We start from the raw sequence: 23,369 nt of genomic DNA on the forward strand, positions 1-23,369 counted from the left end.
TTGGAGCTTGCAGTGAGCCAAGATCCCTCCGCTGCACTCCAGCCTGGGTGACAGAGCGAGACTCCGTCTCAAAAAAAAAAAAAAAAAGGAAATTCCAAGAATGCCACAGAAAGGCTACTAGAATTAATAAATGAGTTTAGCAAGGTTATAGGACACAGTACAAAGTCAAAATACAAAAATATGTTGTTTTTTATATATTAGCAAAGTTCCTTTGGAAATATCTTAAAACAACATTTTCTTTTATATGTACCTGCCAGTTCTTAGCATTTATTATCAGAAGTAACTAATGAAATTATTTTTTGTCATTCTTCTAGGGGAACTTATGACATTTTAGTAACAAAAGATAATCAAACCCGCTCTGTTGGTCAATATGACAACCGTGGCAGTTTCGGAGAACTAGCTCTGATGTACAACACCCCGAGAGCTGCTACCATTGTTGCTACCTCAGAAGGCTCCCTCTGGGGACTGGTGAGTGAGAGAAATTGTTCCCCTTGCAAGGCACAGTATTAATTCCCTTTCTGTGTCTCTGTCCTCGGGCTGTTGATTTACACTATATCTTACAGCCAGTTATCTGAAAGACATGGATATTATAAAATTATGAACATATTTTCTCAAATGAAATCACATTTTAAAGACGTGAAAGAGCACTTTAGGGCTGGGCAGTGGCTCACGCCTGTAATCCCAGCACTTTGGGTGGCTGAGGTAGGCAGATCATGAGGTCAGGAGATATCCTGGCTAACATGGTGAAACCCCCATCTCTACTAAGAATACAAAAAAATTAGCCGGGCGTGGTGGCAGGTGCCTGTAGTCCCAGCTAGTCGGGAGGCTGAGTCAGGAGAATGGCGTGAACCCAGGAGGCCGAGCTTGCAGTGAGCCGAGATCACACCACTGCACTCCAGCCTGGCAACAGAGCAAGACTCCATCTCAAAAAAAAAAGAGCACTTTATTGTGACATCCTGATGTTAAATTAAGAGTGCTCCTGAAAGAGATAGTGACTTAAGGATAGGTCACGCACTTGGGACTCAATGATTGAAAAACTTGAGAATAGATTTGTATAGGGGAATAATAAGTAATGGGGGGCCAGGTGTGGTGACTCACACCTGTAATCCCAGCACTTGGGGAAGCCAAGGCAGGAAGATCACTTGAGGTCAGGAGTTCGAGACCAGCCTGAGCAACATGGTGAAACCCTGTCTCTACTAAAAATATGAAAATTAGGCAGTCATGGTGATGGGTGCCTGTAGTCCCAGGAGGCGGAGGTTGCAGTGAGGCAAGATCACGCCACTGCACTCTAGCCTGGGCGACTGAGCAAGACTCCATCTCAAAAAATATAAAACAAAATAATAAGCCTTGGTGCCAACTACTGGTTCAGACCAAGATGGAATAGCTCTATAGCATGCTAGTGTTCTCACTTAAAAACACACACGGGCCGGGTACGGTGGCTCACGCCTGTAATCCCAGCACTTTGGGAGGCCAAGACGGGTGGATCACGAGGTCAGCAGATCAAGACCATCCTGGCCAACACGGTGAAACCCCGTATCTACTAAAAAAAAAAATACAAAAAATTAGCCGGGCGTGGTGGTGGCACCTGTAGTCCCAGCTACTCGGGAGGCTGAGGCAGAAGAATGGCTGTCTCTTATACACATCTAGATGTGTATAAGAGACAGCACACACACACACCACTCTGGACATAGTATAGCAAACACAGGAAGACCCTGAAAGGTGGAAAGAAGGCAGACTATCTAGGGATATTGGGGCTTGAGGAAAGACATGACAGTGAGTTCCTGGGTTCCCATATATCCCAGATGGGGTGCTGGAAAAACCTGAAATCCAGATCTGCCAACAGGTACATTCAACAAGAGCAAAACTCCATCTCAAAAGCAAAAACAAAATGAAAAAAAAAAAGAACAGAGAATCAGCTGGTGTCAGCTAGAATATGGAAGAACTTAACACCATTAATTAACAAAAGCTATGTGAAATTTATAGAACACTGCACACAGCAACAACAGAATGAACATTTTTTTCAAGTCTATTCACCCAAATAGGGCATATCTTGGAATATAAAATAAAACTTTAAAAATGTAAAAGATTGGCCGGGCGTGGTGGCTCACTCCTGTAACCCCAGCACTTTGTCCAAGTGATCTCATTGTTCAATTCCCACCTATGAGTGAGAATATGCGGTGTGTGGTTTTCTGTTCTTGCGAAAGTTTGCTGAGAATGATGGTTTCCAGCTGCACCCATGTCCCTACAAAGGACACGAACTCATCCTTTTTTTATGGCTGCATAGTATTCCATCTGTCTCTTATACACATCTAGATGTGTATAAGAGACAGGTATTAGGGTGGGAGTTACCCGATTTTCCAGGTGTTGTGTGTCTCAGTTTCCCTTGGCTAGGAAAAGGGATTCCCTTCCCCCTTGCGCTTCCCAGGTGAGGCAATGGCTCACCCTGCTTCACCTCTCGATGGTCGGGCTGCACCAGCTGACTAGCACCGATTGTCCAGCACTCCCCAGTGAGATGAACCCGGTACCACAGTTGAAAATGCAGAAATCACCCGTCCTCTGTGTCTCTCATGCTGGGAACTGGAGGCTGGAGCTGCTCCTATTCGGCTATCTTGCTCTGGGCCAAAAACCAAATTTTGTATTTTTAGTAGGAATGGAGTTTCACCTTGTTGGCCAGACTGGTCTCGAACTCCTGACCTCAGGTGATCTGCTCACCTCGGCCTCCCAAAATGCTGGGATTACAGGCAAGAGCCACAGCACCCAGCCAAATAACCCATTCTTGGATAATCTCTAAGAGAAAGTCTCAGTGAAAATTGAAAACTGTATATTGAGCTGTAAAACCACCTGCATTGTGACTGGGGTATGAGGATTAAATACATGGGCATAAGAGAAGCGACTCCCTTAGTGCCTGGTACAAGGTGGGTATTCACAGAATGATGGCACAAGCTCCCTATGGCCGTGGTGCCACTCACCACCCCTCTTTTCCTGAGACTTCCTTTCCTAAGACTCCTGTTCTTTCTATTTCCTTGCCTTTGGCAGTCATTCCTCCTCTCCTTGCTTTCTTGATAGGTCAGTGACCTATCAAGATGTTCTTTTGGACTCTACTTTTCTCCTGTTCATTCACTTGCTTTGCAAGCCTAGACTTTTTCAAAGCTTCAATACCACCTCTAGGAAAGTAACTCACAGAAGGTCCTCTCCAGCCTGACTTCTTTCAACCTCACAAGGCCTTGGAAATGCCTTCTGAGGTGGAAGTAGGGAGGATCTGGTGTCATCACTGAGTTTTCCAAGTTGGATCCTACATTCCTGCTTTTATAGTGGGCAGCTGCCATCATGGCCCCTGTACTTAGTCTCTTCTGCTTTCTCTTACTTTATTGAAAGTCAGTAGAAGGTTTCCTGGGAAATTCCTGCAGTCACTGGAGAGAGTAGCACTCCTTTTCTCTTTTGAACTTCAGGGCTGTTTGCTTGCCTCTGAGCACTTGCTGCCTGTGGGAATTTCCTCTTCAGTGCTCGATTGGATGCTTCTCAAAGGCTATGTTGATGTCTGGTGCTTTTTTATATTCTCCACAGCCATAGGAACTGAATTTGCACCACATGAAAAGAGAGTTTTGGGAAGTGTTAAAGCATGCATAAAAAGAGTTAGAACCAGCTGAGTGTGGTGACTCATGCCTGTAATCTCAGTAATTTGGGAGGCCACGGTGGGCAAATCACATGAGCCTAGGAATTCAAGACCAGCGTGGGCAACATGGTGAAACCCTGTCTCTACGAAAAATAGGAAATTAGCTGATGTGGCGGCACATGCCTGTAGTCCCAGCTATTTGGGACGTTGAGGTGGGAGGATCACCTGAGCCCAAGAGGTCAAGGCTACAGTGAGCTGTGATCATGCCACTGCACTCCAGCCTGCGGAGTGACAGTGTGAGACTCTGTCTCAAAAAAAAAAAGTCACTTGCCGGGTGTAGTGACTCATGCCTGTAATCCCAGCACTTTGAAGGCCAAGGCGGGTGGATCACCTGAGGTCGGGAGTTCGAGACCAGCCTGACAAACATGGAGAAACCCTGTCTCTATTAAAAAATACAAAAGTAGCTGGGCATGGTGGCGATGCCTGTAATCCCAGCTACTCCAGAGGCCGAGGCAGGAGAATCTCTTGAACCTGGGAGGCGGAGGTTGCGGTGAGCCAAGATTGCACCATTGCACTCCAACCTGGGCAACAAGAACGAAACTCCATCTCAAAAAAAAAAAAAAAGTCGCTTTAAGAGATATTTGTTGTTTTCTCTTTAGTTAGAACTTTGTTGTTGTTGTTGTTGTTGTTGTTTTTGAGATGGACTCTTGCTCTGTCGCCCAGGCTGGAGTCTACAGTGGCATGATCTCGGCTCACTGCAACCTCCGCCTCCCGGGTTCAAGCGATTCTCCTGCCTCAGCCTCCCGCATAGCTGGGATTATAGGCATGTGCCAACAATACTGGCTAATTTTTTATATTTTTGATAGAGATGGGAATTCACTGTGTTGGCCAGGATGGTTTCGAACTCCTGACTTCAAGTGATCCACCCACCTCAGCCTCCCAAAGTGCTGGGATTACAGGCGTGAGCCACCGTGCCTGGTCGAAATATTGTTTGCTATTGCAGTTATACTAATCTTTGTAACACATATAGGTAGATTTATAAAATATTGGGAGTTAACTTTGCTGCCCTCTGTGTGTTTATTTTTTAATTTTTATTTATTTATTTATTTTGAGACAGAGTCTCTTGTCACCCAGGCTGGAATACAGTGGTGTGATCTCAGCTCACTGCATCCTCTGCCTCCAGGGTTCAAGTAATTCTCGTGCCTCAGCCTCCCGAGTAGCTGGGACTATAGGTGTGCACCACCATGCCTGGCTAATATTTGTATTTTTAATAGACACAAGGTTTCACCATGTTGGCCAGGCTGGTCTCGAACTCCTGACCTCAAGTGATCCACCCACTTTGGCCTCACAAATTGCTGGGATTATAGGTGTGAGCCACTGCGCCAGGCCTTTTGTTTTATCTGTGTGTGTGGGGGGGTGTGTGTGTGTGTGTCTATCTATCTATCTGTCTGTCTATCTATCTTTTGAGACAGTCTCACTCTGTTGGTCAGGCTGGAGTGCAGTGGTGCCCTCACACCTCACTACAACTTCGCCTCCCAGGGCTCAAGTGATCCTCCCACCTCTGCCTCCCAGTAACTGGGACCACTAGTGCACGCCACCATGCCTGGCTAATTTTTGTATTTTTTGTGCAGACAGGTTTCGCCATGTTGCCCAGGCTGTTCTCAAACTTCTGGGCTCAAACAATCCAGCCACCTCGGCCTCCCAAAGTGCTGGGAATACAGTCGTGAGCCCCTGTTCCCAGCCTGTATGTTTTTGTTTGTTTGTTTGTTTGTTTTAATAAATAAATTAAAATATTGGGGTTTTCTGTTTTTGTGGGGTTTTGTTTGTTTGTTTGTTTTTTTAGTCCGAGTCTCGCTCTGTCTCCCAGACTAGAGTGCAGTGCTGTGATCTTGGCTCACTACAAGCTCCGCCTCGCAGGTTCAAGCGATTCTCCTGCCTCAGCCTCCCTAGTAGCTGGGACTACAGGTGCCTGCCGCCATGCCCAGCTAGTTTTTCGTATTTTAAGCAGAAGCAGGGTTTCATCATGTTAGCCAGGATAGTCTCAATCTCCTGACCTCGTGATCCACCCGCCTCAGCCTCCAAAGAGCTGGAATTACAGGTATGAGCCACCACGCCCGGCCTGTTTTTGTGTTTTAACTAGGTTTCCCTGTGTTGCCCAGGCTGGTCTTGAATTCCTAGCCTCAAGCGATCCTCCTGCCTTGGCCTCCCAAAGTGCAGGAATTACAGGCATGAGCCACCACACACAGCCTAAAATAATTGTTCTGTTTTTATTTTTTTTTCAAGGCAGAGTCTCGCCCTGTTACCCAGGCTGGAGTGCAGTGGCATGATCTTGGCTCACTGCAGCCTCTGCCTCCCGGGTTCAAATGATTCTCCTGTCTCAGTGTCCCGAGTAGCTGGGATTACAGGCGCCCATCACCACGCCTCGCTAATTTTTGTATTTTTAGTAGACATGGGGTTTCACCATATTGGCCAGGCTGGTCTTGAACTCCTGACCTCAAGCGATCCATCCGCTTTGGCCTCCCAAAGTTCTGAGATTACAGGCATGAGCCGCTGTGCCCAGCCCATTGTTATACTTTCTAGCAAAAAAAAATATATATATATATGTGTGTGTGTGTGTGTGTGTGTGTGTGTGTATATATATATTTATTCCTGACAGCCTGAGGTAGTTGAAAGGTAGTTAACTTAGATACAAATAACTGCTTGCCCATTTAGGAATCTAAGACTAAGCAATTAACATTCTCATGTGTGTCTCCCTGCACATGTGTACAAATATCTGAGAAGTGCCTGGCTTTGGTTAACTGTCTCCTGATCAGAATCCATTACTTACTAAGCCAGGCACAGTGTTGTGCACCTGTAGTCCCAGCTACTTGGGAGGCTGAGGTAGGGAGATCACTTGAGCCCAGGAGTTCAAAGCCAGCCTGGACAACAATGGGGGACCCCATCTGAAAAATAAAACAAAAGGAATCCATGACTTCTTAAGAGTCAAGGTATCTTTCATATGCCTGCCTTCCATCTTGCATATTCCTCCCATGTCTCTTCATTAACTTTAATCCTACCTCTCTTTCAGGTCCCAGACATTTTTGCTGCAAAATAATCTTTGATCACTCCTGCCTACCGTGATCTCCCCTTCTTACCTTGAAATTTATGTAACACTTGTCTTCTGTAGTTTCACCAAGCACATTTCATGTGCTCATATGCCTGTCTTGAACTATAGACTTTTTTTTTTTTTTTTTTTTTTGAGACAGGGTTTCAACTTGTGTCACCCAGGCTGGAGTGCAGTGGTGCAATCTCGGCTCACCGCAACCTTAGCCCCCTGGGCTCAAGTGATTCTCCAAGCCTCAGCCTCCCAACTAGCTGGGACTATAGGCACACACCACCGTGCCCAGCTGATTTTTGTATTTTTTGTAGAAATGGGGTTTCACCATGTTGCCCAGCCTGGTCTTGAACTCCTGAGCTCAAGTGATCCATTTATGGCCTCCCAGAATGCTGGGATTACAGGTGTGAGCCACTGCACCCATTCTTGAAATGTAGACTTTTTATTCATATGTATTTTGTTGTTGTTGTTGTTAATATTGTTGTTTTTGGGACATAGTCTTGCTCTGCTGCCCAGGCTGGAGTGCAGTGGTACAATAATAACTCACTGTAGCTTTGACCTCTCAGGCTCTGGTGAGCCTTTCACCTCAACCACCCAAGCACAGACATGTGCCACCATGCCCAGCTAACTTTTTTTGTGTATTTTTTCGAAGAGCGGGTGTTTCACCATGTTGCCTAGGCTTGTCTCGAACTCCTGGGCTCAAGCCATTTGCCCACCTTAGCCTCCCAAAATGCTAGGAGTATAGGCAGTGAGCTACTGCATTCAGCCAAGCTTCATATTTTGATATTTTGTGTTATCTTCCCATTAAGATTATAAACTTTTTTAGGGCAAGAACAATCTAATTGTTTTGGATTTAAAAAATGTTTTTAAATTCTGGATTCTAAGGATTAAATGATTGTTTTATTCTCTCTTTTGGTGAGATGTCTTTTTTTTTTTTTTTTGAAATGAGGGTCTCACTCTGTGACCCAGACTGGAATGTAGTGACATAATCTCAGCTCACTAGAGGTATCTTTTATGACATTGAACAGTGACAGTGAGCTCACAAATGTTTAGGCGTTTTCTGTTTTGTGTTCTATTTATGACCCATAGGTGGCACCTATTGAGTGTTAGATAGCAAACAACAGCATGTGGGCAACTGGCTGGCTCAGGCTACAGGTCCTTTTCTTCCACTGATGACTCAAGATTAAAGTATCAATTAACACTTAATTAACACAGTAACTTACATATTCCTCTAATATTTGCTTTGGCCAGTTTATTAAACCATAGATGTTCCTGTATATAGGCATTTATTAGAATTTTCATATTCTTTCTTGTAGGACCGGGTGACTTTTAGAAGAATCATAGTGAAAAATAATGCAAAAAAGAGGAAGATGTTTGAATCATTTATTGAGTCTGTGCCCCTCCTTAAATCGCTAGAGGTAAAGTGGCTTGAATGAGAATCTGTTCATGGGGATCAGGAAAAGCTTTTAAAACTATTCTGTTGTTAGGTGTTCAAATCATACTATTCTAATCCCATTTCTGTGTTGCATAGCTATTGTGACTTTCAGTTAAGGTCTTTTCCTTTTATTTCTGAATTTGTCTGTTGTTTCAGGTGTCAGAACGAATGAAGATAGTGGATGTAATAGGAGAGAAGATCTATAAGGATGGAGAACGCATAATCACTCAGGTGAGTGAGGGCTTTACACAGCTCCTTTCCTGGAAGTCACCCCTGAATAACTAGTACATCATTTATCTCAAAAATCTTGCCAGACATAGTGGCTCACGCCTGTAATCCCAACACTTCGGGAGGCTGAGGGAGGTGGATCGCTTGAGACCAGGAGTTCGAGACCAGCCTGGCCAACATGGTGAAACTCCGTCTCTACTAAAAATACTAAAATTAGCTGGGTGTGGTGGCCCACGCCTGTAATCCCAGCCACTCGGGAGGCAGAGGCAGGAGAATTGCTTGAACCCAGGAGGCGGAGGTTGCAGTGAGTCGAGATTGCGCCACTGCCTCCAGCCTGGGCAACAGAGTGAGACTCCATTTCAAATTTAAAAAAAAAAAAAAAACTTCTATGTTCTCCCATTGTTGGGAGCTCTTATTACCAGGTAATAGATCACACTTCAGAGGACAATTATATAGTCCCCTGAAGCTTATTGATGTCCGTCTTACTGACACATGCAGATCACTTGCTTCCGCTCACCTTTCCTTGGCTTCTAGTGTTTGTTCTTTGGATGTCATTTTCTTTTGACCTTGAGTAAGTTTCATCTATTGCTATTAGAACCTGGGGAAGGTTAAAGAGTTCTGCCCTCTAACTTTCTATATTTGACACAAAGGCATCCTTTTGGCTAATCTAACACAAATCAGAGTCCACAGTCTTCAGTGATTAACCAAATTTGTAAGATGTCTGGTATTTCCTTTGTGCATTTTTCTCATGTTATTTTGGGATACAGTAAGGATTACTAAACAGTGGGCTAGATCATTGTAATGAGTACTGTCTAATAATTTTCTTTATCCACTGTGTTTGTATTTTTAATAAAACATAAATAGTATTGGACTTTTCCAGGTATCAGCTTCTCTGCCTATGGTTCTGGCTCAAGAGCACTGAGAAGATACATGGGTGGCCTAGGTTGGGTGATATGCTTATCCTTGAACCCAGTACTGAGACCACGAGGAGGAAAGGCTCAGATTGGTCAGGCGTGGGTCCTGTGGGTGGAGTTGGCCCCACTAGAACCACAAGGACTAATCAGACTTACCGTAAAAGGGGAAAAGAAAGCTCCCCTGGAAGAGATAAAGGACTAACAAAAATATGATGTCTACTCTGAGTCACATCTCTGAATGTATTTGTTTTCTAGGAGCCCTTACTATTAATAATTCTTTTAATTAGAAATTGATATATTCTATAAACATTTATTAAGATAGGTAGGACCAGATATGATAAGCACTATAATGAAGGAGTGTATGAACGACAGTGAGAACATAGAAATGGAAGTAATACATACGGTTTCATCAAGGAAATGCCATTTGAGATGGGCTTAAAAAACAAGTGCAATTACAATGTTTGAAATCAGGGAAAGGTCCTTCAGAGCAAAAAAACAATATTAGCAAAGGCCAGTGGTGTGAGCTGTGTTTCAGAGCAGGTATCCTGGTATGGTAAGAATGTAGGACTGAGTTTCAGAAATGGGAGATGTTAACTGGCCACATTTGCTTCTGAATTTAAGGTGCTTTAAGTAACATTCAAAGGACCTCCAATTCATCCTGAAGGTTCTAGGCCTGTCTCATACTGGGTTTTCACAAAGTATGTCAGGAGATGTGAAAAGTCATAGTGTTTTCTTGATTGTCTGTGCTCTTGAAGATAGAGTACTATCTATCTTCAAGGTAGACAGGTAGTGGTACAGAATGGACATTAATTAAGATGATATTAAAAGGGGCTTATTATAGGCCCCTTTTGTCAGTGTCTCTCACTGGACCAAGGCTTCTCAAAGTGAGATCCCAGGACCAGCAGCAATCAGCATCATCTGAGAATGATAGAATTGTTAGGAATGCAAGTTCTTGGGCCCCCCACTAGACCTGCTGAATCAGAAACTACATTTTATGTTGTTTCATTTTTTTTGGTCAGCTTTGTTACAGTGTGTTTTACATACAATAAAATTACTAAGTTTAAGTGTACAAATTGGAAGAGTTTTGTAACCATCCCCAGTGTGGTATTTCCATCACCCATACAGTTCCTTGTTTTGTATTTGCATTTGCAGTCACTACCCTCCCCCACACTCACATTCCTGGAAACCATTGATGTTTTCTATCACTGTAGAAATTCCGTTCTACAATTTAATATAAATGAAATCATGCAATGTATAGTTTTTGTATCTGGTTTCTTTCTCTTAGCATAATATTTTTGAGATTTGTCCATGTTGTATGTATCAGTAGATCATTCCTTTTGCTGAATAATATTTCATTGTACAAATGTAATTTTTTTTTTCATTTTTCTGTTTTCTTTTTGAAACGGAGTTTTGCTCTTGTTGCCCGGGCTGGAGTGCAATGGTGCGATCTCAGCTCACCATAACCTCCACCTCCCACGTTCAAGCAATTCTCCTGCCTCAGCCTCCCATTATTTTTCTTTTTAATGAGACACAGTCTTGCTCTGTCACCCAGGCTGGAGTACAGTGACATAATCTCAGCTCACTGCAACCTCTGCCTCCCGGGTTCAAGCGATTCTCGTGCCTCAGCCTGCTGAATAGTTGGGACTAAAGGCTCACGCCACCATGCCTGGCTAATTTTTTTTTTTTTTTTTGAGACGGAGTCTCGCTCCGTCGCCCAGGCTGGAGTGCAGTGGCTGGATCTCAGCTCACTGCAAGCTCCGCCTCCCAGGTTCACGCCATTCTCCTGCCTCAGCCTCCCGAGTAGCTGGGACTACAGGCGTCCGCCATATCGCCCGGCTAGTTTTTTTTTGTATTTTTTAGTAGAGACGGGGTTTCACCGTGTTAGCCAGGATGGTCTCGATCTCCTGACCTCGTGATCCACCCTTCTCGGCCTCCCAAAGTGCTGGGATTACAGGCTTGAGCCACCGCGCCCGGCCTGCCTGGCTAATTTTTGTATTTTTAGTAGAGACAGGGTTTCACCGTGTTTGCCAGGCTGGTTTTGAATATCTGACCTCAAATGATCCGCCCAGCTCAGCCTCCCAAAGTGCTAGGATTACAGGCGTGAGCCACCATGCCCATCCTTTGTGTAGACATATGTTTTTACTACTCTTCAGTAAATACTGTTTTTTTTTTTTTTTGAGACAGAGTCTCGCTCTGTCACCCAGGATGGAGTGCAGTGGCATGATCTCAGCTCACTGTAACCTCTGTCTCCCGAGTTCAAGCAAGTCTTGTGCCTCAGCCTCCTGAGTAGCTGGAACCAAAGGCATGTGCAACTGTGCCTGGCTAATTTTGTTTGTTTGTTTTTGTTTTTAGTAGAAATGGGATTTCACCATGTTGGCCAGGCTGGCCTTTTTTAGTAAATACTTAAGAGTGCAATTGCTAAATTATATGTTAACTTCATAACAAACAGCCAAACTGTCTTAAAATGGCTATACTGTTTTGTATTCCTACCAGCCATGCATGAAAATTCAGTTGCTCTGCATTCTCAACAGTAAATAGTATTTACAGCCTTAAAAAAAAAATACAGTCAGGGTCTTGCTATATTGCCCAGCCTGGTCTTGAACTTCTGAGCTCAAGCCATCTGCCCGCCTTGGCCTCCCAAGTGCTGGGATTATAGGTATGCCCCTCCATGCCTAGCCTTCATTTTCTTAATGGTATCTTTTGAAGAGAAAACAGTTTTAATTTTGATAAGTCTAGTTTATCATCTTTTCTTCTTTGTAGTTTGTACTTTTGCTGCTGTATTTTAGGAAATCTTTGCAAAATCAGTAATACTTTCTCCCAAGTTTACTTCCAAGACCAGCACTGTTCAATAGAAATAACATGTGAGCCACATATGTAATTTTAAAAATCTTTGGTCAGGTAGGGTGGCTCATGCCTGTAATCCCAGCACTTGGGGAGGCTGAATAGCTTGAGGCAGATAACTTGAGGCCAGGAGTTCGAGACCAGCCTGGCCAACATGACGAAACTTCATCTCTACTAAAAAGTAATACAAAAATTAGCTAGGTTTGCTGGTGCACAACTGTAATTCCAGCTACTTGGGAGGTCTAAGAACGAGAATCGTTTGAACTTGGGAGGCAGAGGTTGCAGTGAGCCAAGGTCATGCCACTGCATTCTAGCCTGGAGGACAGAGCAAGACTTGGTCTCAAAAAATTGAAGAAATAAAAACTTTCAGTAGATACTTGAAATAGTCAACTTAACTTTAATATATTTCATTTAACCAGTATATCTAAAATATTGTTACATCTAAGTGATATAAAACTTTATTAATGAGATATTTTACATTTTTAATACTAAGTCTTCAAAATCTAATGTATGTTTTACATCTTTAGTACATCTAAGTTTATACTAGCAACATTTCAAGTGCTGAGTCACATTTGACTAGTGGCTAATGTATTAAGCAGTACAGCTGTAGACATTCACAATTTTAGCTCTTACCTTAGGTCTGTGATCCATTTTGAATTATTTTTATTGTTTTTGTTTTGTTTTTTTGAGATGGAGTCTCGCTCTGTCGCCTAGGCTGGAGTGCAGTGGCGCGATTTCGGCTCACTGCAAGCTCTGCCTCCTAGGTTCACACCATTCTCCTACCTCAGCCTCCCAAGTATCTGGGACTACAGGCGCCTGCCACCATGCCCGGCTAATTTTTTGTATTTTTAGTAGAGATGGGGTTTCACAGTGTTAGCCAGCATGGTCTTGATCTCCTGACCTCGTGATCCTCCTACCTTTGCCTCCCAAAGTGCTGGGATTACAGGCGTGAGCCACTGCGCCTGGCCTTGTTTTTGTCTCGCTCTGTCTTTCAGGCTTCAGTACAGTGTGCGGTCGTAGCTCACTGCAGCCTTGAGCTTCTGGGCTCAAGCAATACTCTTCCCTTAGCCTTCCAAGCAGTGCCACCACACCCAGCTAATTCTTTTTTTTTTTTTTTTTGGAGAGGGAGTTTTGCTCTTGTTGCCCAGGCCAGAGTGCAATGCCACTATCTCAGCTCACCACAACCTCCGCCTGCTGGCAGAGGATCAAGAGATTCTCCTGCCTCAGCCTCCCAAGTAGCTGGGATTACAGGCATGCACCACCACGCCCAACTACTTTATTTTATTTTATTTTATTTTTTTTTTAGTAGAGACAGGGTTTCTCCATGTTGGTCAGGCTGGTCTGTGAACTCCCGACCTCAGGTGATCCACCCACCTCAGCCTCCCAAAGTGCTGGGATTACAGGTGTGAGCCACCGTGCCCAGGCTACACCCAGCTAATTTTTAAATTTTTTGTAGACAGGGTCTCTTTATGTTGCCCATGCTAGTCTTGAACTCCTGGCCTCAAGTGATCCTCCCACCTCACCTCCCAAGTAGCTGAGATTACAGGCTTGTGCCACCACACCTGACTACATTTTTGTGTTTTGTTTTGTTTTATTTTGTTTGTTTTTTGTTTTTTGAGATGGAGTTTCGCTCTTGTTGTCCAGGCTGGAGTGCAATGGCACAATCTCGGCTGACTGCAACCTTCACCTCCCCAGTTCAGGTGATTCTTCTGCCTCAGACTCCTGAGTAGCTGGAACTACAGGCATGCATCACCATGCCCGGCTAATTTTTTTATTTTTAGTAGAGAACAGGGTTTCGCCCTGTTGGCCAGGCTGGTCTCAAACTTCTGACCTCAGGTGATCCGCCCACCTTGGCCTCCCAAAGTGCTGGGATGTTGTGAGCCACAGCGCCTGGCCTACATTTTTGTTTTTTAATGACTTGCATAATTTTCACAAGTAATTTTCATAATCGATAGAATATTTAGCTTATTCTCAGAATAATGTAGACAGAAGGTAGCTTTAATTTTACAAAATCATGTTTTATGTTTTCACTATTAAAGTACCATTGCATTAAACCCAAAAGATTCCCATATCCTGAAAATTAGGGCTTCAGTCATTCTTATAGTGGAATGTGGATCTTATATTATCTATTGTGAAAAAGAGACATATAAAAACCTGATGACATGTTCACAAAGACCTAAAATGCAGTACAGTCTGGCTTCTTTACTCTTGAATGTAGAATGGAATGTTCCTTCTGTGAGATGGGTACACAGAGCCTAGTAGTGAACTTGAAAAGCAGGATACTTGGCGGGGCATGGTGACTCACGCCTGTAATCCCAGCACTTTGGGAGGCCGGGGCAGGTGTATCACCTGAGGTTGGGAGTTCGAGACCAGCTAATCCCAGCTACTCAGGAGGCTGAGGCAAGAGAATCACTTGAACCCCGGGAGGCCGAGGTTATGGTGAGCCGAGATCACACCATTGAACTCCAGCCTGGGCAACAAGAACGAAACTCTGTCTCAAAAATAAATAAAATACATACATACATACATACACAAAAATTAGCCAGGAGTGCTGGTGCACACCTATAATCCCAGCTACTTGGGAGGCTGAGGCACAAGAATCACTTGAACCTGGGAAGTGGAGGTTGCACCACTGTACTCCAGCCTGGGCAAAAGAGACTCCGTCTAAAAAAAAAAAAGGCCTGGTGCGGTGGCTTATGCCTGTAATCCTAGCACTTTGGGAGGCCGAGGCGGGTGGACTGCCTAAGCTCAGGAGTTCAAGACCAGCTTGGGCAACATGGAGGTGAAACCCCATCTCTACCTAAAATACAAAAAATTAGCCAGGCATGGTGGTGTGCGCCTGTAATCCCAGCTACTCAGGAGGCTAAGGCAACAGAATTGCTTGAACCCAGGAGGTGGAGGTTGCACTAAGCCGAGATCGTGCCCCTGTGCTCCAGCCTGGGTGACACAGTGAGACTGTCTCAAGAAAAAAAAAAAGAAAAGGAAAAAAAAATGAAGACAGCAGAGACTAGGGTATGTGTACAGGATAACAATGACGCCATCACGCCTGGCTAATTTTTGTACTTTTAGTAGAGATGAGGTTTCACCATCTTGGTCAGGCTGGTCCCAAACTCCTGACCTCAGGTGATCTGCCCACCTCAGCCTCCCAAAGTGCTGGGATTACAGGCGTGAGCCACCACACGTGACCTTTTTTGTATTTAGTAGAGACGGGGTTTCACCATGTTGCCCAGGCTGGTGTCGAACTCCTGGCCTGAAGCAGTCCGCCCCCCTCAGCCTCCCAAGGTGCTGGGATTACAGGTGTGAGCCACCGTGCCTGGCCTTTGCTGTCTTCAAAACACTCTTACACTCCTTCCCTCACTTTGTTTCTATTCTGGCTACCAGCCTAATTTCTTGCATAGCCAGAGACTTTCAAAGTATGATCTGACAATATGGACTAAAAGAAGCCAGATACAAAAAATGTATGACTCCATTTATATTAAGGAATGGCCAAAACCTACAAGGACAGAAATTAGATATGGTTACTTCATGGGTGGGAATGTGGTATTTTTGACTGAACTCCAGAGGGAGCCTTTTGGAGTATGGATATATTTTCTATTTTGATCTAGGAGGTGGTTATACAGGTTTATACATTTGCAAATAGTCATCAATCTATATAGCCTTGAAATGTGAGCACTTTAAATGGTGGATGTTATACACCTATCTAAACAAAAAGGACTCAAGCACTATCCTTCACCACCTATCACTTGCAGATCTTTCCTACCACACAGATCTTTCCTTTTCATCACCCTCTTCTTGGTGAAATAACCTCTCCCTCTTTGTGACTCTGCTTCTGGCTCCTACTAAGTTTCTTTCATGGCTCTTCATCCTTTGTCAGCTCCTATCATACAGCTGTTTGTGTAATGCTAGAACTTCATGGTTATTTGGCTCTGCTGGTTGTAGGATACCTACCCAACATAGCAGGGCAGAAACCACAGGCACCCCTTTGTAAAGCTGTGGCATTTACTTATATGGGGCAGTGATATGTCCTGGGATTAGATTGACTCAGAAACGTCATCCTAGCTGTGTATGGTGCCCACGTGGGGCTCTATGTGATGGTCAAAGGACATGAAGTTTGTGAAAGCCTAAGAAGTAGATTCTCACTGAAGACCTAAGACCCACACAGAGTGAGAGTGCATGAGTAATATTGCATTATCTGATGTAGATGGTATTTGTTCCAGAAGTTAATAGTGAGGGGTCAGAAACTGAATGAAGTGTGCCTGAAAGCTGCTTCACGTATATCTGCATGCCTAACTCAGACGTCCTCCCGGTCTTTGCTCAAATCTCACCTTCTCAAGCTCTTTTTTTTTTTTTTTTCCTTTTCCTAAGAGGCAGGATCTCATTGTTGCTCAGGCTGGAGTCCAGTGGCAGGATCATGGCTCACTGCAGTTTTCACCTCCTGGGCTCACATGATCCTCCCGCCTTAGCCTCTCTGGTAGCTGGGGCTGCAGGCATATGTCACTGTGCCCAGCTAATTTTCTAAATTTTTTATTTGTTGAGACAGAGTCTCACTGTATTGTCCAGGTTAGTATTGAACTCCCGGCCTCAAGCAATCCTCCAGCCTTGGTCTCCCTAAGTGCTGGGATTACAGGAATGACACCCAGCCTCAGTAAAGCTCTCATATATAGGATACCCACTCCTTCCCCAGCACTCCAGATCTCACATTCCCTGTTTTACTCTTTTTGTGTAGCACTTATCACCTTGCAACAGAACAATATAATTTACTGATTTATTATGTTGACTGTTTAAAGTTTGTTTACCCTGTCAGACTGTAAGTTCTACAAGGCCAAGGGGTATTCGTTTTGTCCACTGGGTATATTTCACATGCCTAAAACAGTGCCTTGCACATAGTAAATAACTTGGTAAATAAATTACTTGTTGAATTAAGTAAATGACTGGTTCAACCATGTGGTTTAAAATCAAAACAAGTAGGCTTATGCCTGTAATCCCAGCACTTTGGGAGGCAGAGGTGGGTGGATCAGTTGAGCCCAGGAGTTTGAGATCAGCCTGGGCAATATGGCAAAACTCTGTCTCTGCAAAATATACAAAAATTAGCTGACCATGGTGATGTGCACATGTAGTCTCAGCTACTTGGGAGGCTGAGGCAGGCGTATCACTTGAGCCTGGGAGGTTGAGGCTGCAGTGAGCCATGATCACACTACTGCACTCCAACGTGGGCAACAGAGCAAGACCCTGTTTCCAGAAAAATAAATAATTAAAAATACAAATAAAACAAGCAAAAGAAAAGCCTAAGGTTCATAAGGGTAACATCAAAGTACCTCTCTCACCAAGACAGAACCTTCCAGATCCATGCTGTCCTGTTGAGAGTTATATTTAATGGTTCAAGATTATCCCTGGACCCCATACTTCAGGTGTAGCCAGGAATCACCTTAAAATTGTCTGCAGCAGCCTTGACTACTGATCCCTGTCATAGATTTCAATAGCAGACCAACATGAGCAATGAGAACAGTGATGCTTTATGCACTTGGCAACCTGGGCACATTCATTGAGATCAATGTGAGTGGTTCATGCTAAGAAGTGGGAGATGTGTCAGTTGTAGTTAGGTTGATATCCCAGTGATCAGAATCCTCTTCATTTTGTTCTGAATTTGTTTTTTGTTTTGTTTTGTTTTTTGTTTTTTTGAGGTGGAGTCTCACTGTGTCGCCAGGCTGGAGTACAGTGGCGCGACCTCAGCTCACTGCAACCTCCGACTCTCTGGTTCAAGCGATTCTCCTGCCTCAGCCTCCCCAGTAGCTGGGATTATAGGCACGCGCCACCACGTCTGGCTAATTTTTGTATTTTTAGTAGAGACGGGTTTCACCATGTTGGCCAGGATGGCCTCGATCTCCTGACCTTGTGATCTGCCTGCCTCAGCCTCCCAAAGTGCTGGGATTACAGGTGTGAGCCACCGTGCCCGGCCTACTCTGAATTTGTTTACTGTTGATTCATTTGTAGAGTTAAAAAAATAAATACAAATCAGAGCTTAAGCAGTGAAAAAGCAAACTATTTCTTTATTCCCCTTCAATACTAGGTATGGCTCTGACCTGACCTCCTTTTTCTTTCAGGGTGAAAAGGCTGATAGCTTTTACATCATAGAGTCTGGTGAAGTGAGCATCTTGATTAGAAGCAAGGTGAGTTTATCAGTTTATAGGTGATGGTGTACACACAAAAAGTAACGGTTTGCTTTAAATAATGTGAAGTGTGTTGAATGCAGCAAACCGTCATTGTTATGTGAGATGTATGACTGGCAGAGACCCATGCTTAAGCCCATTTAGTATAGATTTAGTATATTTAGATTAGATTAAATATAGATTTAGTATATTCTTATTTTTACTGCCTTTGCATCTGCCATGTAATTAATGATTTAGGGAATATCGGCCTACAAATCAAGAAAAAGATAAAAACCCTAATAGAAAATGGGGGCTGGGGCCGGGCACGGTGGCTCACGCCTGTATCCCAGCACTTTGGGAGGCTGAGGCGGCGGATCATGAGGTCAGGAGATTGACACCATCCTGGCTAACACAGTGAAACCCCATCTCTACTAAAAATACAAAAAAAATTAGCCAGCATAGTGGCAGGCGTCTGTAGTCCCAGCTACTCAGGAGGCTGAGGCAGGAGAATGGCATGAATCCGGGAGGCAGAGCTTGCAGTGAGCCAAGATTGCACCACTGCACTGCAGCCTGGGTGACAAAGCAAGACTCCGTCAAAAAAAAAAAAAAAGAAAATGGGGCTGGGCGCAGTGTCTCACACCTGTAATCCTAGCACTTTTGAGGCCTAGGCAACAGGATCTCTTGAGCCAAGAGATTGAGGCTGCCGTGAACCGTGATTGTGCCACTGCACTCCAGCCTGGGTGACAGCAAAACCATGTCTTTGAAAAAAAAGAAAAAGAAAAAGGAAAGAAAATAGGGAAATTATATAATAAAAAGAGATTGGAAGGGATGAATATGAAGAAAGTTTCCTTTTTAGAGCACTACTAGAAGAGGTCTCTAGGATAACTGTGGTCATTTAATGGATGATGTGACCTAGAAAAGTGAGGAGCTATGAGTAGAAGGAATGACTGTTACCGGTAAATCTATCATCACCAGATTTTTCAGTTTTTTTTTTTTTTTTTGAGAATATAGAGTTTGTTAAAACAGTTATATATAACACTAAGTCGAACTAATATGAAAACTTTTGCAAAATATATTGAGTAACAGTTAATAAGTAGCTGGGCACAGTCGCACACGCCTGTAATCCCAGCACTTTGGGAGGCTGAGGGAGGTGGATCACGAGGTCAGGAGATCAAGACCATCCTATCTAACACAGTGAAACCCCGTCTCTACTAAAAATACAAAAAATTAGCCAGGCGTGGTGGCGAGCACCTGTAGTCCCAGCTACTTGGGGAGCTGAGGCAGGAGAATGGCGCGAACCCGGGAGGCGGAGCTTGCAGTGAGCCGAGATCGCGCCACTGCACTCCAGCCTGGGCGACAGAGTGAGACTCCCTCTCAAAAAGAAAAAAAAAAAGAAAACAATAGTTTGAAATGTCTGTGTCATTTTATTTACAGTTTTTGGATTAGTGATGTTTGTAGATTTCTCAGATATTCATTGACACCTGCTATGATCACAGCATAGTGTTAGGTGCATAAGATCAGCAGCAGCATGGCACTGGGATATTGCAGGGTGGGAGGTTTGTCAGAAGTGTAGAGTCCTGGGCTTTTCCCCAGATCTACTGATTCAGAATGTGCATTGCGAGAAAACCTGCATAATACTGGAGGTGGTGCGTATGTGATGGTGTGATAAGTCCCTCCTGTTCTAGAGAAGGGACTAAGTGAGCACAAATATGGCTGCAACTCCAGAGAATGCTACTGAAATTGGAAAGAGAAAGTTGGCCCAAATGGAACAGACCAACTTCAGAGCAACAGGGCGGAAGTGTAGAAGGAAGAAGGGTCAAACCGTGTAAGCCAGTGTAGCAGTTTTGTTTGCTTTAAAAATTAACCAAAAAGGAAATTATCTTTCTGCCTACAACATAAAGTTGTTCTTAGAGATTGAGACTAATTCTTACTAAAAAATTCTAAACAATTTTTTACTTAAATTATCACTTTGGTTAGCAGTTGGATTTGTTAAAAAAAAAACTCTAGATATTAATACACTGTAGTGTATTATCTTAAATTTAGTTACTTAACTCTTACTTTAAAAAATGGGAGGAGGGAGGCCAGGTGCAGTGGCTCATGCCTGTAATCCCAGCACTTTGGGAGGCCGAGGTGGGTGGATCACGAGGTCAGGAGCTCAAGACCATCCTGGCGAACATGGTGAAACCCTGTCTCTATTAAAAATACAAAAAAAATTAGCCGGGCGTGGTAGCGGGCGCCTGTAGTCTCAGCTACTCGGGAGGCTGAGGCAGGAGAATGGCATGAACCCGGGAGGCGGAGCTTGCAGCGAGCAGAGATCATGCCACTGCACTCTAGCCTGGGCAACAGAGTAAGACTCCGTCTCAAAAAAAAAAGGGAGGAGGGACCACTAACTTAAGATACAGATAGTACTTAAAAAGAAATTTGTTGGCCAGAAGCAGTGAATCACTCCTATAATCCGAGCACTTTGGGAGGCCAAGACAGGAGGATTGCTTGAGGCCAGCATTTCAAGGCTGCATGAGCTGTGATCATTCCTCTGAACTCCAGCCTTGGTGACAGAGTGAGACCCTGTCTCTTAAAAAAAAAAAAAAAAAAAAAAAAAAGAAGGTGGAGAGCTTGGGGAATTTTGTCACTATAAAATGTTGTTCAAGGCATAGTCTCAACTCAGAGAAATAGCCCAAGTTTGTGGCTCATTAAGAGAAGCATTGTCCTTATTTAGACAAGATTGGGCATGTTCAGAGTGGTATGGCTGTAGATTACCTTAAAAATGTTAGGACTCAGATGGAGCCCTAGGTGAAAAGCAAACTCCTCTGATCAAACCAGACCACTGAAATTAGTCTGTGGAGTTTACATGGTACAGTTAGTGAATTTTCTGCAAAGTGAGTGCCTCAATAACTGTGTGAAGTGTGCTGAGAACAGTGCATGTGTGTGCAACTGGACATGCCCAGCTGTGATCCTGGAGTCAGCCTAGGTCATGTTCTTTGCCTGCTGTAGACTAAATCAAACAAGGATGGTGGGAACCAGGAGGTCGAGATTGCCCGCTGCCATAAGGGGCAGTACTTTGGAGAGCTTGCCCTGGTCACCAACAAACCCAGAGCTGCCTCAGCTTATGCAGTTGGAGATGTCAAATGCTTAGGTAAGAAAAGTTCTTTATGCATTAATACTCTTTTTCTAACGTGTAATATTTTTTTCCCATCAGCAAGCCTTGACATATTCTGCCATCTTTTACTACTGTCTAGGCCTAGGCAGTTTATATGACCACCAGGGATGGATGAATGGATACTTTCAGCAAACATTTCTGAGCGTTGATGACAGCCTGTGAGCAAGACAGGCATGCAGGCCCTTTAGCCATATGAAAAGAACTGATGTCCAGGGCTGTGGGAGAATGGGGAGAACAGGTGCTGCTGGACTCTGTAAAGTCTCTAACTTGGATGACACAGTCTTTCTGAATTCATGTAGAAACATCCCTTTTTGCAAGTAGCCAGTGTCCCAAGGGGTAATCTCCTATAACATGAAAGGGTATGTTTAGGAAAAGGTTTGCATGAGGGAAATGGCTTGAATTCATTCTCTCCCTCACCTCTTTTTAACAATGCAGTTATGGATGTACAAGCATTCGAGAGGCTTCTGGGGCCCTGCATGGACATCATGAAGAGGAACATCTCACACTATGAGGAACAGCTGGTGAAGATGTTTGGCTCCAGCATGGATCTGGGCAACCTCGGGCAGTAGGTGTGCCATACCCCAGAGCCTTCTTAGTGTGACACCAAAACCTTCTGGTCAGCCACAGAACACATACAGAAAACAAACATGACAGAACTGTTCCTGCTGTTGCCACCACTGCTGCCATTGCTGTGGTTATGGGCATTTAGAAAACTTGAAAGTCAGCACTAAAGGATGAGCAGAGGTTCAACCCACACCTCCACTTTGCTTCTGAAAGCCCATTATTAGACCACTTGTAAAGATTACTCCAACCCAGTTTTTACATCTTTGGTTCAAAACAGCATGTCTCTCCAACAATTTAAGTGCCTGATACAAAGTCCAAAGTATAAACATGCTCCTTTCCTCTCTTGCTGCTACTCTTACTTATGGAAGTTACCACAGGGTCTGCAAAAACCTGTTGTGTAACTGTAGACACTCTCTAATCGTTCTCAAAGGAGGAATTGTAGCCTTCAGTCTCCTCATTTGTCCCTTGAGAAAGTCCACATTTGTTCACAGTCACAGCCTGCGGTTTTACAGTGGGAAATGGTGGTGGATGGTGTGGACATATGTAGCCCAGTGGCATTGTACTTTCTGCTGACAGCTGCACACATTACAGCTGTCTCCAAACCCACAGTGATGCTTAGGGAAAGACCCTGCTCAGGACCCAACAGGTCAGCACCCCAGAGCAGACTGATAGGTCAGTGGGACCCATGTTAAAGCAGAAAATTTGGGCTTAGCACATTTTACTGTTAGTAGAGGGCCAGGAAAGGTTTTCTGGGTTGGGGATTTTGTGGGTTTTTTATATCTTTTTGTTTAACCTCTGTGCAGTCTGCATGAATGAATTGTTACCCATTTATAAGGAGTCAGGGTCTGGAGGGTTGCTATCACTTTGTCCAAGCCAAATACCTTCCTGGGCAACTCCTACCATTTGTTTGCAGTTGCCCCTACTGGCCAATGGCAGTATGCTGGAAAGAGGTTGTACTATAAAGAGAGCTCTTTCCTTCTACTCCAGAGTTGTTGTGTAGCTTTGCCATTGAACCCATCAATTTTTAAACTCTTTAAAGAAGCAGCAGCTATTTTTTTTGAAATTAAAGAAAATTCTCAGGCCAGGCTCAATGGCTCATGCCTATAATCATAGTGCTTTGGGAGGCTGAGCTGGGAGGATCACTCAAGACCAGCCTAGGCAACAAAGTGAGACCCTGTCTCTAGAAAAAAAAAAAATTTTTTTTTTTTTTTTTTTTTTTGGTTGAGATGGAGTTTAGCTCTTGTTGCCCGGGCCGGAGTGCAATGGCGCAGTCTTGGCTTATCGCAACCTCCACCTCCCAGGTTCAAGCAATTCTCCTGCCTCAGCCTCCTGAATAACTGGAATTACAGGCATGCGCCACTATGCTGGGCTAATTTT

General features: G+C 44.0%; 1 protein-coding gene across 1 annotated transcript in view; it reads left to right on the forward strand.

Annotated features, from left to right (window-relative positions):
• Positions 1–23,369, forward strand: part of PRKAR2A (protein kinase, cAMP-dependent, regulatory, type II, alpha) — a 43,627-nt gene that overhangs the window by 13,302 nt on the left and 6,956 nt on the right. The window contains exons 3-8 of the mRNA XM_011980964.1: positions 315–468; positions 8,024–8,125; positions 8,299–8,373; positions 18,227–18,292; positions 21,263–21,404; positions 21,864–21,997. Of these exons, the coding sequence (XP_011836354.1) occupies positions 315–468; positions 8,024–8,125; positions 8,299–8,373; positions 18,227–18,292; positions 21,263–21,404; positions 21,864–21,997 (673 nt within the window). The remainder of the gene's footprint in view (positions 1–314; positions 469–8,023; positions 8,126–8,298; positions 8,374–18,226; positions 18,293–21,262; positions 21,405–21,863; positions 21,998–23,369) is intronic.

This window comes from Mandrillus leucophaeus, unplaced genomic scaffold (genome assembly GCF_000951045.1).
Source record: "Mandrillus leucophaeus isolate KB7577 unplaced genomic scaffold, Mleu.le_1.0 Scaffold22, whole genome shotgun sequence".
In the NCBI taxonomy this organism is placed as follows: domain Eukaryota; kingdom Metazoa; phylum Chordata; class Mammalia; order Primates; family Cercopithecidae; genus Mandrillus; species Mandrillus leucophaeus.